Genomic DNA, 13,673 nt, shown 5'->3' on the forward strand with positions numbered 1-13,673 from the left:
TGCATTGCAGGCGGATACCAACTGAGCTATCAGGGAAGCCCTAAACTAAAATTTCCCTACATACAAATCCCTTCTTAGAAAAAGTCCTGCGGGGTTAATTATGGTCTGCTGGCGCTGGTTTGCAGCCTGTAGGTCGGCCTGAGGTTCGGTGTTGGGCTGCGTCTCGATGCTGCGGGCCCTCCAGCACGTCTGGGCCGGCCGTCCAGGGCTGTCCCCGCCCTGGAGGGGCACTGTGGAGCTGGGGCCCAGGCCCTGCAGCGGTGAGTCTGCTGTTGGCAGCGGACCACGCTGTCTTCTTGGGGGGTCTGTCAGCTCTCAAGGGTGGCCCCCGGCTGCTAGAGGCGCAGCGGGAGGGCCCGGGGCCACACGATGGGAGTGGGTCGCAGAAGGCAGGTCCCCTGGTAACCTGACATGCGCTCAAGGCCCCCGTTTTTTTTTTTTAAATTTTGGCCGTGCTGGGTCTTCCTTGTGGCATCTGACTCTGAATTTGCAGCACATGGGCTTAGCTCTCCGGCGGCATGTGGGATCTTAAGCTACCCCGCCAAGGACGGAACCCATGTTCCCTGCCTTGCAAGATGTCTTCTCAGTCACTGACCCCCAGGGAAGTCCCCCAAGGCCTCCGTCCTTGATTCCCCTTTAAAATCCTGATCAGGGTCTTTGTCACACCTCCTGGAGACGCTCTGTTCCCTCTCTGCTTCCTCTCAGCACACACCCCTACCCCAGCCAACTCTGAATTTTCAGATCATCCCAACTCCCAGCCCTCAGTTCAGGATTGTCCTTTAAGAAGCCATCCTGGGTCCGTGCCCCCAGGCTGGGTGTGACCTGAAGTGCAAAGTGATGGCCCCGAGGTGGGGGTCACACATCCCTCCCTCCCCGCCCCGGGGCTGATGGACTCCAAGTCTGAGTTTGCTCTTCTTAACCACCTTTGGAAAAAGGCCGGTGGTTTCCAAAGACTTGCTCTGGGTCACAGGAGGCTGACTCGGGATGGGGGAGGGCCTGGTTCCCTGACTGTGAATGAGCTAAGTAACGTTCAATTTTCTAGTCCCAGTAAAAAAAAACAAAAAACAGCAGGTGGAATTAGTTTTAATAATATATTTTAACCCAGTAGGTACAAAATACTGTCATTTCATCATGTAAGCAACACGGATGTTAGTTAAGGAGATCACTTTTCTCTCTCTGGGTTGAGACTTTAAAGGGTGGGGTGTTCACACTCATTTTAGATTAATGACGTGTTACCTTCTCAAAAGGTCCAGAGCTTGGCTGCTGTTTCTATTGATTCTCCCACTTGAGGGTCCTTGAGAGCAGGGACGGCGCTGTGACCATTAGGGTCTTCCCTGCACCCGGTCGCTGGTGTGGGTGCGTGTGATGTGAGTGGGGTCCTGTTCTGAAGCATCCCCACTCCAGGGGCCAGGACTCCGAGCGGCTGGAGTCAGGTCACAGCTGCAGTCAGGTCACAGCTGCGTGAGCTTGGGAGTCAGCCTGGGCCTCCTGGAGCCAGGGTCCCCACCCAGAATGATGCTGCTGCTGGACTGTTTTCTCCGGGGCCTTTCGGATTCTCCCGAGCTGTGAACTAGACCACGGGTCTGGGCAGGGTGTTGGGGGGTGGGGGTTGGGGACACTGCCCTGGCCCCACCGGCAAATGCGAGCATCTCTGTGAAGGCCCGCGGTCAGCACACCTGCCGCACGTGGGCTACTCTGCTGCCTCTTAACTCCGATCCAGAGCCGGCCGGTGCATCTGGGTCCGCTGGGTCCCAGGCTGGAAGACCCTCCACGCGCCCCATCTGGCGTCTGCACGCGCCTGCGGGTGCCCGGCCTGTCCCCGCCCCCGGCTGCACATGCAGAGAAGGACCGCGCCCGTGCAGACCCTCGGGACGCCCACCTCCTGGGGCGGAGGTTATAACGGGCCCCGGCCGGGTCTGCGGTCTCACGCGGTCTCTCCTGCGCAGGCGCAGCTGGAGGCTCAGCGGGCCACCCAGGACTTCCAGAGGGCCACCGAGGTGCTCCGCGCCGCCAAGGAGACCATCTCCCTGGCCGAGCAGCGGCTGCTGGAGGACGACAAGCGGCAGTTCGACTCGGCCTGGCAGGAGATGCTGAACCACGCCACCCAGAGGGTACGAGTCTCCGCGGGGCGCGCCTGTGTGCACTCACCTGCCTGTGGGCGGGCTTGCGGCGGGGAGGGGGCTGGGCTTGCCCCCGCCTGGGGTTCCTGCATCCCTGGGGTGCGTGTGCCTCTCAGACCCCCGATTTCCCGCTGGTTTCCCTGAGCAGAGCAAACAGGCATGTTGTACACCCACAGGTGGTCATCTCCGAGGTGGGGTTGGGGGGGTCTCCACGGGCCTGGTACTAAGCCGTCCTCCCTGGTGGCAGCCTCCTGATGCCAGGCGTAGCGGCCCCATCCTTGCCAGCTGAGGTCCCTCTGGTTCAGATCATCCTCGACAGTCCTGACCAGTGGGGGCTTCCTCAGGGGACCCCCGGTCCTTCTCCAGGGTCTCCTCCCTCTGAGTCCCCGGGGTCCGGCAGGGTTTGGAGCTCGGGGTGGACGATCTGGATGACCTGGCAGGCCTGGCCTTGGGGCGTGTGTGCCCTCAGTGAGAGGTGGGACGTGGCGGCTGAGGCCTGAACCCCGGGGGTGCCCAGGCTGGGTGCGGTCTGGGGAACCAGAGTGCCTGCAGGAAGCGGGCTCTACAGGCTCTGGGCTTCACTGGCTGTGCTTACTGGGTTTGAGGTCATCATGGGGCATCATTCAGCAGCTCCCGGGACCTGCTCTCTGACCACAGGCCTGAGTATCAGCAGTGATGGGTGTTGCTGGACGCCTCGCCTCTCCCTGACTCACCCAGGCTCCAAAGGGTCCTGCGGGATGTTCAGTGCTCCTCCCCCTCCTCCAGCTGGTTTGCTGAGGCCTTGGATATGGGGTGACGTAGGGGTGGGGGCTCCCGAGAGGCCGCCTGAGGGGCTAGAACAGAACTTTTTCCAGTGTCACCTGCCACTGTGGGCTGAGGTCCTGGAGGACATGGTGATTAAAGATGGCCTTGAGCTTCCCTAAGTAGAACGCCTGACTCACAAAGGGCTGGGACTTGGTGTTGAATCCACGTTGACTCCACCACCGCCACCCCCCTAAAGCCCAGACTCCCAACTGGGCTTGTGTGGCCTGGAGCTTCCTGCCCCCTGGTGGACACAAGGCCTGGACAGCCAAATGCAGGCCGGGACAGCTTTCCTGGGTCCACTGGGGAGCATCCACAGGGGAGGTCGGGAATCTTGGAAATTTACAAGTAGCCTGACAGAGTAAAAAGGATGGGGGAGGGGGGGAAAAAAACCTCCTTCCAAGAACTTCACTAAAGGCCTGACTTTTCTTCCCGCCCTCTCTTTCACCCCAACCAAGATCCATATCAGCTAGTTAGGAATCATTGCAGAAATCACTTAATGTGTTCTTTACAAAAATAACAGACCATATTTCTGCTTTTTCTCCTCCTACTTGTTAAATTCCAGGGCCGTAGTAGATTGTGATGGCAAGTCCTAGAGAGGTGTCCCCAGGACCTCCACATCCCGTGGCCGAGAACATCATTCACACCCATGTTTGGGAATGGTGCTCCTTGGGGTTGTGCAGTGCACAACCCGTGGAGCTGTCCAAGGCAGCCCTGGGCCTCCTGACATCATGTGGGAGGGCATCTGATGTGTACCCTCACTGAGGCCGCCCATGGTTTCCTGCTTGTGGGGACGACCTCTGTAGATGAGCAGACTTCCTGGGTCACGGGCCAGGATTTCCACCCTGGGGGGCTCCTGGCCCTCTTCCCTCAGTTCCTCCCCAGTTTCAGGGGGCTCAGAGGCTGCTCCTTGACCCGAGGAGAGAGAAGGAGGGTTGCAGAGTGGCACCAGCAAGAGGCAGAGCACACGGCAGAGCTGTCTGGGACCGTGTCCCTGTGTCCCTGAGAAGCGCAGCCTGGAGGGGGCACGCTCTGTGGCCGTGACGGGTGGGGCAGAAATGCTCGTGGGTGGCTTTGCTGTGAGCTGCCGTCCCGGGGCCCTGGCATACCTGGGCTTCTTGAGTGTGCTGGTGGACGAAGCAAAAGGTCTAGAATGTGTCCTTGCCCTCAGCTGACTTCTCAGTCCCCTGGGAAACCTGTTTCTTCAGGAGAAGGGACCTCTTCTGCTGAAGAAAGTGCCAAGGAAGCGTCCAGAGAAGGATGTGGAGCTCAGCAGGGTCCAGGCCATCTTGAAAAAGCGGCCCTGCTTTGGGCGGGGTGGCCCCCACCCCAGGCACGGTGGAAGGACCCTGTGGTCCCCACATCCCCTTCCCCGGAGTCCTCTGGGTGTCCCTTCTGCTCCTCCAGACTTCTAGTGACGGCCCCAGCTGTGGTCGCTGTGGGAGCCCCGGGGTCTGTATTGCTCAGCCACTTGCAGGGCCCCAGGCGGGGGCAGAGGAGCGGTCCTGCGCTCAGCACTGGGGTCAGCTGAGCTCCAGTGTGCTCGAGAGGCCTGCCTGGGGGTGCGCGGTCCCTGCTGCTCCCACTTGGGCTTTAGGCAGCCGATGCCGCCTGCCTCCCCAGCTCCACCTGGTTTTGCTGAGTGGCGGCCCTGAAAGGGAGGTGATAGGTTTCCACCATCCAGGAGGGAGCCGTTGGTCTTTCTGTTTGTGCAGACAGGCCAGAGAGGAGGAGGAGGAGGACGTGGCTTGTCGTGGGGAGGTGTGAACTGTTAGAACCAGCGGCTGCTGGGAGGAGAGGCCTGGGGTGTGCCCTGCACCCTGGGAGGCACCTGAGCCATCAGGCCTGCTTTTCTGTGCTGGTGGGCGGGTACCACCTGTCCCCAAGGCCCTGAGATGCCACCTCCTTGGGCTCACACGCCCAGGACCGCAGGAAGAATCAGAAGGCGGCCTGAATGGGCTGAGAGGCTGAGCAGGCCACGATGCTGCCTTCCTGGGAGTGGGGGGCCCTGCTCTTGGCTTTGGGATTCTCCGGTTGAGAGTGCGTGTTTCAAGAGGGCTAGGCGAGATGGACAGTGAGGTGAGGAGCCCAGTTCGGGTCGTTCTGCTGGCAGGGCCCCCAGTCCGACTGACACACCCGTTCAGTGCTCGCTGGTGTCCCGGCAGGCAGTGTCTCTCTGAGCAGCATCTGTGTGTCTCTGTGAGCAGAGGGCTTGGGCTGTCCTGTGCCTCCCGGGAGGGGGCCTGCTTGGCCCCCGTGCTCCCTGTCCTGCTGGCCCTGGAGGAGGCCTCTGGCGCCTCAGGCTCCTGAGCACCGGGGGCGGCTGCGTGGCATGCCCCCCAGGTCCCACTCGCTGCCCGCCGGGCCCGGGGCCCGGCCACTCGGGCCCCAAACCCTCCCGGTGGGTGGCAGTGGGTGGTCGGTTGTTGGGCATCTGGAACCAACCTGTAGGGGCAGGAGTGCATGTCTGTGAGTTTTGGGGAACCCCAGGGAGGCTGACTTCTTTGTTGTTAGAATCCACAGAGGTTGGTGCACCCAGGGGTCAGCCCAGGAACACAGTTCCCTTGGGGGACGTGGGAGCCAGAAAAGAGTGGTTTCTCTAGGAGTCTGTCAGCCCTGGGAAGGAGGTAGGCAGCTGCACGCTTCCCGTGGAGAGTGGATGCTTGGCTGTGCCAAGCCCCCCTAAGGGCTTCCTCACTCATGCCTTTCCACCAGCACCCTGCACCAAGTCCCCTAGCACCCTGCACTGAGCCACCCAGTACCCTGCACCGAGCTCCCCCAGCACCCTGCACTAAGCCACCCAGCACCCTGCACTGAGCCCCCCCAGCACCCTGCACTGAGCCCCCAGCACCCTGCACTGAGCCACCCAGCACCCTGCACTGAGCACCCTGCACCGAGCCCCCAGTACCCAGCACCCTGCACCGAGCCCCCCAGCACCCTGCATTGAGCACCCTGCACCGAGCACCCTGCACCAGTCCCCCAGCACCCAGCACCCTGCACCGAGCCGCCCAGCGCAGCCTGTGCTGCCTCCCCCTCGTGGCCCCCCACCCGATCCGAGGTAGCCCTAGCAGCTTGGATCTCAGCTGCCTGAGTGACGTGGTGCTGCTGAGTGTCTGCACCGTGAGGCTGGCGGCCCAGGGCTCGGTCCCCAGTTGCTCCGAGCACCCAGGACGCACTTCATCGGTGTACTTGGCCTGGAGTTGAGCTGGTTGGTGGACACTGAAAAGCAGGGTGTAGAGCGGCCACAGGAGACCGCAGTCCAGCCCGGGAGCCTGGTCTTCGTGGAGGTCTGGGCGCCGCACTGGCTCCTTGGGTCTGGGTTGCAGGTGTGTCTGGGCACCTCGAGGCCTGCAGGGACCTCTTCATTCCGTTTTCGTGGCCTCCACCTTCCCAGCACCCGCCCACTGTTTTCTCAGTCCTGGGCACACAGTTCACGCCCGAGTCCAGGTTTTAGGGGCTGCTGAGTTACCGAGGAGGTGTAACCAAGGTGCACCCCTGGTGACTTTCTCCCCGGAGGCAGGAAGCAGAGCGAGGGGCTCTCCTCTGACAGCAGGCGCTTGTGTGCACGTGGGGTTCGGGAGTTGGGACAGGGGGTGGTCGGTGTGGCCGGTGGGGGTGAGGCAGAGGGCAGCGTGCTTGCTGCTGTCTCAGTCGGCGCTGGCAGCGTTGCCAAGTGCTTGGATTCTTCCGAGGGTTTAACTTTAGAAAGCTTTTTCGCAGACTAAGGACCAAGGAAAAACGAGGGCCTGTGCGTGCAGTTGGTGGGAACCCTGCTTCTTGCAGGGGATGCTCTTTACCGTAGCCTCAAATCACAGCTTCTGTAGGTCTCTCTTTAAAATGCTTTCAGGGATTTCCCTGGCAGTCTAGTGTTTAAGACTTCACCTTCCAGGGCAGCGGGTGCAGGATCCATCCCTGGTCGGGGACCTAAGATCCCATATGCCTCGCGGCCAGAAACCAAAGGTTGAAACAGAAGCAGTATTGTACAAATTCAATAAAGACTTTAAAAACAGTTCATATCAAAAAATGATTCCAAAAAAAAAATCCTTATAAAATGCTTTCAGAGAGGTCCTTAAAGGTGAACTTTGCACTGAATCCCCTTGTAGTAGAACCAATCACCACAGCATGTCTTCATCTGTCTGATATGCTTGGGTTTTGCGTGTTCATAAAGGTTACAGCAGTAAATCCTTACAGCTTTAGACTGAAGAGTTACTGCTGTTTCCCTCAGTGACGAAGCTGGTGAGGTTCTATGTTCATTTCATGTCTCTTTGACGTCTTTGATGTGAGAAGCCAAGCGGAAGGGTTTCCCAAGCCCCCTGATCTTGATTGAGAGGTCATTTTGGCAAGCTTGTCTTGGTTCCCTATTTCCCTCTCTGACTTTGTTCTAATTCTGTTTTTAAAAGTATCTCAAGCATTAAAACCATTGTTAAAAGCATATATATATATATATATTTTTTTTTTTAGAAGAAGGTAAAGCTTTAACTCTGGTAAGTGTAAAGTGTTCTTTTATAAAAGATTTTATTTAACGCATTAATTAAGAATGGAACGAATCTGATGTTACAGCTCTTTGAAAGGAGAATTCAGAAAAAAGCACTCATGCTTAAGTTCAAGAGTGCCAAGGTGAATTTACAGACAGATACAGCATTGGTCAGTATTTACAGGGCAAGCAATGAGCAAATGCATCTCCACACACTTCCTCTTGATTTCTAGGGATAAGAATCATTTGTATTACTATCAGTTTCCCACAACTTGTAGGGCCATGAAATATCTCCAAGACAAGGAAAGGCAGAGATATCCTGGAGAAGGAGGCAATAGACAGGATGCCTAGATGTTTTCTGCTCATGTCAGAGTCTTTCAGAGTTTCTCCTGATTCTTAAAAACCACCTAATTTTAAGTGCATAAGGAAACTGCCCTGGGCTGACTGTGGCCATTTCCTGGAGCGGGTGATGGACTGCAGGCTGCCTCCTGGGTGATGTCCTCCTGAAACAGTCCTGCTTGGTCTGAGACGGTGGACCAGCAATCTGAGGGCCCTCTGGGCTCCTCCGTGCTGCTCTTTGGGTAAAATTAAAAGTTGGCCCTGTGTCCCCCTTTCTAGTTCATTCCATACTTGGGTGAGTTGTAAGTAGAAGATGGGAAGGAAGTGCTAGCCGTTTCCATGGCCCAAACTGCTTTTTCTCTCCTGCGTCCTCTCTCCTCCCAGCAAGCTTTGTTCTGATGCGTTTCTAGGTCAGTGGGGAGAAAACCAACACTGTCCCTGCTTCTGGGAATGTGCCTTTGAGCCCCCATAGAGGGCCCAGGACTCTTGGGTTTTGAATCCATTTTGAAAATGTTCCCCCTAGCATTCTAGCTGACGAGTTTTCTGGCCACAAAAATCTGTGTGAGCCCCAGAATCCATTTCTGCTTAATCCTTCTGGGTCCTGGATTCTTCTGCGTCCACCAGTTAAGCCGGAACATTTGGGAAGGTGCCGGACCGCCGAGGTCCTCATCCTCCCTCTGGCCTGCTGCATACACCTGGCTCTGGAGGGCTCCCAGGCCCCTGAGGTCCGAGTCCCTCTCGTGTCTCCTGCCCGCCCGCTGGCTCCTGACCTGCGGTGGGACCAGGAGGAGCCCACGGTGGACACTCCGTGGAAGTGGGCGCCCACTGGCTCAGAGGATGCTTCATATGGTTCTGTCCTTTTCCTGCTAGTCGCCTCAGCCGATTGGCAGTTGAGTCTTGTCTGAAATGACTTTTCCATTAGAATAGATGAGTCGGGAAGGGTGACCTTCTTCTCTTTGCAAGTTTGTTGGATCTTAAGTTTCCCCACTAATTTCCTCATTTAATTTTTACATTTTTATTTTAAAAAATTGAAGCACAGCTGATTTATAACGTATCATTTTCCGGTATACAGCATGGTGATTCAGTTGTATGTGTGTACATGTATATGTATGTTTGTGTGTATATATACACAAATATATATATATATATATTCAGATTCTTTTTTTTTTTTTTTATATTCAGATTCTTTTCTGTTATAGGTTATTACAAGATATTGGGCAGAGTTCCCTATGCCATACAGAGGTCCTTGTGGTTGATGTGCTTTACATAGTAGCGTGTATGTGTTAACCCCCGATTCCTCATCTTTTTGAAACGATGGAGTAAGTGGTCCTGCCGCAGGGGGCCGTTCTGGGTGTGGCCGCGCTGACCCCGCCCCTCTGCTGTGCGCCGCAGGTCATGGAGGCGGAGCAGACCAAGACGCGGAGCGAGCTGGTGCACAAGGAGACGGCGGCGCGCTACAACGCGGCCATGGGCCGCATGCGGCAGCTGGAGAAGAAGCTCAAGCGGGCCATCAACAAGTCCAAGTGAGCGGGGCGCGCGGGCCCCGGGGCTGGGCTGCTCTCCTCCCACACCATCTCAGCCTTTCCCGTGGCCCCAGCAGCGCCTGCGCCTGCCCCGGCTCCCTCTGCGTTCTCTGCACCCCCGGGTGGGGCGCCTCCAGGCGTGACCGAGCTGCGAGCACCGGAAGGAATCTCAAGGGCAGAGCGTTACCTGGGCCCTGGGCTGCGGTTGCGTTCTGGGGAACTCAGGGGTGTGTGCCCTTGGCGCTGTGGCTGACGGTGTGGACACGGCCCTTCCCCTCAGGTTACCTGTCCGCACGATGGGGGTGAGCTTTGTAGATAATACACATCCTTCGTAGATGCAGAGCTGATGAAGTGGCGTAAGACTGCTTTCTTCTCTGCTTTTTTGGTGACAGGATGTGTATTTCCAAAGTTTCCTACAGTGTTCAAAACTAGGAACAGTTAAACTTGTCCAACAGTAGGGTCTTTGGTTAAATACGTAGTGATACTTCCAAACATCGGACTAGTTTATACCAGTTAAAATCATGATGACATAGGTTCTGCCTTCATTACTATATGAATATGTTCGTAACATTTATATGTAATAAAGGCAGGCCACAAAACACATTGAAAGCACAATTCGTTTGACACAAATTACATGCACACACAGATGGGCCCAGAGGAATAATTTTTTAAATGTGTGCGTGTATATATGTGTGTATATATATATTTATTTGAACTGTTTGTTAGTTGATTTACAATGTTATGAAGACTGGTTGCAATGGAGCTTTTCTCCATCTCTTCTCATCACTCCTGTATTATCATCTGACAATGACCTTGGGGAAGACTCCCTGCGTCCCTCACAATTGCTGGGCCTGCAAGCAGAGACCTGGAATGGCCTCAATTGCTCAGCCACAGACAGACCCCCAAGCTTCGCTGTGGGTGAAGGGCTGCCACCTCACGGGCCGACCCCCAGGCTCCTGAATGGAGCAGGTGTGTCCCCGCCGGCTGGCCCAGAGCCCGGGGCGTGCTGGCCTCTCCCCGGCCTGTGGCCTGGGGGGTCTACGTACAATCGGCTCCCTCTAGTCCCGCAAGGAGTCCTGGAGGCCAACCCGAGCTCCCGATGGCAGCGGCCCCGCTGTGCGGGCGGCTCTCTCCCTCCCCGAGTGAGCTCGGCGGAGCTGGCGTGCGTTGGGGCAGGTTCTTCTCTGCGGTTCCTTCCTGGGAGGGGAGGTGGGACGCCCTCCCTGCCGGGCGCCCCGAGTGGCCTTAACACCCTGCAGGGAGGACGGGGCCTGGAGGTGGGGCCCCGGCCTGCGTGTGCCCACGTGTGGGGCTCCTGTGTCTGGAGACGGGCCTTCTGGCACCTCTGCCCTGTGTGAGCTTCAGTTATGGGTCAGGCCCGGGAACTGGATCTCTCCCCGCTCCCCTCACGGCCCCGTTGGAGCCGAGTAAATGCTGGAGGGCGGCTCAGTTGCTGCCCCAGAGGTCCCCATGGAGTGTATGGGGGTCACTGCTGCCCAGGCTCTCATGTCCCTTCTGTCTGCCTCCCACAGGCCTTACTTTGAACTCAAGGCAAAGTACTACCTGCAGCTGGAGGTACGTGTGGCCTTAGGCTTTGAAGCGGGTGGGTTGGCGATGTCTGTCTTCTGAGCCCCCCCCTTCTGTAGTGGGCCTTCGGACGGCCCCATGGCCGCCAGGTCGGGGGACACTGTTCTTGACCGAGGCTTTGGCTGCTTGCTCGGTGCTGTCTGCCGCCCGCGGAGCCTCTGCATCGTCTCTGGCCGAAGCGTCCTCGGTCCGTGGTCCTCCGCACAGCCCCGGGGAGCTTGCCGACAGTGTGGATTCCGGGGCTGCCCCAGACCGACCGAACTGAGGCCCAGCCCTCCGGTTTTTCACACGCCCGCCGGGGGCTTCCGACACAGCCAGGCGTGAGGTCCACGGCTCGGGGCTCAGATGGCCGCGCGGTGGGACCGTGTAGACCTGGACCCCTACCGCTGCCTTTCTGGGGGGCGGCTGGGCGTAGAGCCGGGGTTGTCACCGGACTGGCAGCTGATGTCTGTTGCGTGCAGACCTGCGGAAGGGGAACCAGGACCCCGGCTGCGTCCTGGGGGGTGAGGGACCCCGTCACTCGGGAGCCTGGGCGGGCCGGCGGGGGCGCGGCCTCGCTCACCTGCTCCCCCCCCCCCCCCCCGCTTCTCCCGAGCAGCAGCTGAAAAAGACGGTGGACGAGCTGCAGGCCAAGCTGGCCCTGGCCAAGGGCGAGTACAAGACGGCGCTGCGGAACCTGGAGACCATCTCGGACGAGATCCATGAGCGGCGGCGCTCTGGCGCCATGGGGCCCCGCGGGCGCGGCGTCGGCGCCGAGGGCGGAGCTGTGCCGGCCGAGGGCCTGGCGGGGCGCAAGCCTGAAGCCGACGCCGTTTCCGGTGAGTCTGGGGCCCCGTGTTCCCCGCGGGCGGGACACGGTTCACTGGGGAGCTGCTAGCATCCTGAGTCAGCAAGCTGTGCTTAGATAAGTTTGGGAAGGGACGCGCTTTCACCCCCGAGATTCCAAGCCCTTATCAGGGCATCCCAGGCTGTGAGAAGTCCTGCAGGGAAGGCGAGCCCTCGGGCGCGGGGACTTGGGAGAAGCTCTGACTGAGTCCTGGCCGCCCCGCCATGATCAGGACACACGTGGGCCAAGGCCTGACTTCCCGTTCCTTCCCCTGTGAAGGGGGGCACGTGAGAGTCGGTCCTCGCTGTCTGCGGCAGAGAGGGGTGCTCAGGACTAAATGAAGGCCCGATGTCCCCGGGGGTCACTCCACACGTTTTGTCTGAGCACCGGGACCTATTTACCAGGGCCATCCCTGGGAAGTAAATACAGAGGGCTGCTGTAGTTCCTTCCATGTCAGTTCAGATACCGACTGCCCCAGCCCTGTCTGTCTGCATGCCCTTCTTTGCCTTTTCTGAGGAATATTGGCTGTTGGCTTTTTCCCCATGATGTTTCCTCAGTTCAGTTCAGTCACTCAGTCGTGTCCGACTCTTCCTGACCCCATGGACTGCAGCATGCCAGGCCTCCCTGTCCATCACCAACTCCAGAGTTTACCCAAACTCATGTCCACTGAGTTGGTGATACCATCCAACCATCTCATCCTCTGTTGTCCCATTCTCCTCCCACCTTCAATCTTTCCCAGCACCAGGATCTTTTCCAATGAGTCAGCTGTCTGCATCAGGTGACCATAGTATTGGAGTTTCAGCTTTAGCATCAGTCCTTCCAATGAACACCTAGGACTGATCTCCTTTAGGATGGACTGGTTGGATCTCCTTGCAGTCCAAGGGACTCTCAAAAGTCTTCTCCAACACCACAGTTCAAAAGCATCAATTCTTCAGCACTCAGCTTTCTTTATGGTCCAACTCTCACATCCATAGATGACCACTGGAAAAACCATAGCCTTGCCGAATGGACCTTTCTTGGCAAAGTAATGTCTCTGCTTTTTAATATGCTGTCTAGGTTGGTCATAACTTTCCTTCCAAGGAGTAAGTGTCTTTTAATTTCATGGCTGCAGTCACCATCTGCAGTGATTTTGGAGCCCCCCAAAAGTAAAGTCAGCCACTGTTTTCCCATCTATTTGCCATGAAGTGATGGAACCAGATGCCATGATCTTAGTTTTCTGAATGTTGAGCTTTAAGCCAACTTTTTAACTCTCCTCTTTCACTTTCATCAAGAGGCTCTTTAGTTCTTCACTTTCTGCCATCAGGGTGGTGTCATCTGCATATCTGAGGTTATTGATATTTCTCCCGGCAATCTTGATTCCAGCTTGTGCTTCCTCCAGCCCAGCACCTTAATTCAGCCAACAAACATTCAAGCGTGAGGCCCCAGGTCAAAGAAAACTGTCATTTGAACAGCAGGGATGAGTCCTTCAGCGTACATCATCCTCTAAGTCCTGTGTGGAGAGGGACATGAAGCTCAGAGACTCTGAGTAACTTAACCAAGGGTACGCAGAAGGCAGTGAAGGTGGGCTGTGAACTCGGATCTGAGCCCATTCTCTGTGCCCAGCATTCCAGTACTTCCATGGGACGCTACAGACTGTCTTTACAGCCAGGGGAGGAGGAAACGGGACCAGGCTGTTGTTCAGAGCTGAGGTGGCCTGCAGGCTGTGCCTCTGGCCTCGGTTAGAATGAGTTCCACAAACCACGTGAGGCACGAGCCCCAGAGCGCCGCCTGGGAACTGTGTTCCTTCGCGGCAAGCGGTGATCTCAGTGGACTCTGAGCGCGTCTCATGAGACGGCGGGTTACTGAGAAGGTGACCGAGGAGGTCCCAGCCGACACCCGGCACAGGGCTGTCCGTCAGCGCTCCCGCGGCCCCTCCCGTGGGAGGAGGCATCCCCGAGTCCTGGCCGGCTCTGTCAGGACGCGTTGCGCAGGCCCGCCCTCCTCCTGGGCCTGCGGGACTCCGT

The 13,673-nt window shown here is 57.6% G+C and overlaps 1 protein-coding gene across 1 annotated transcript in view; it reads left to right on the forward strand.

Annotated features, from left to right (window-relative positions):
- Window positions 1-13,673, forward strand: part of SH3BP5 (SH3 domain binding protein 5) — a 76,230-nt gene that overhangs the window by 60,165 nt on the left and 2,392 nt on the right. The window contains exons 4-7 of the mRNA XM_061167294.1: window positions 1,947-2,111; window positions 9,127-9,257; window positions 10,790-10,832; window positions 11,443-11,662. Of these exons, the coding sequence (XP_061023277.1) occupies window positions 1,947-2,111; window positions 9,127-9,257; window positions 10,790-10,832; window positions 11,443-11,662 (559 nt within the window). The remainder of the gene's footprint in view (window positions 1-1,946; window positions 2,112-9,126; window positions 9,258-10,789; window positions 10,833-11,442; window positions 11,663-13,673) is intronic.

This window comes from Dama dama, chromosome 19 (genome assembly GCF_033118175.1).
Source record: "Dama dama isolate Ldn47 chromosome 19, ASM3311817v1, whole genome shotgun sequence".
NCBI classification, from domain to species: domain Eukaryota; kingdom Metazoa; phylum Chordata; class Mammalia; order Artiodactyla; family Cervidae; genus Dama; species Dama dama.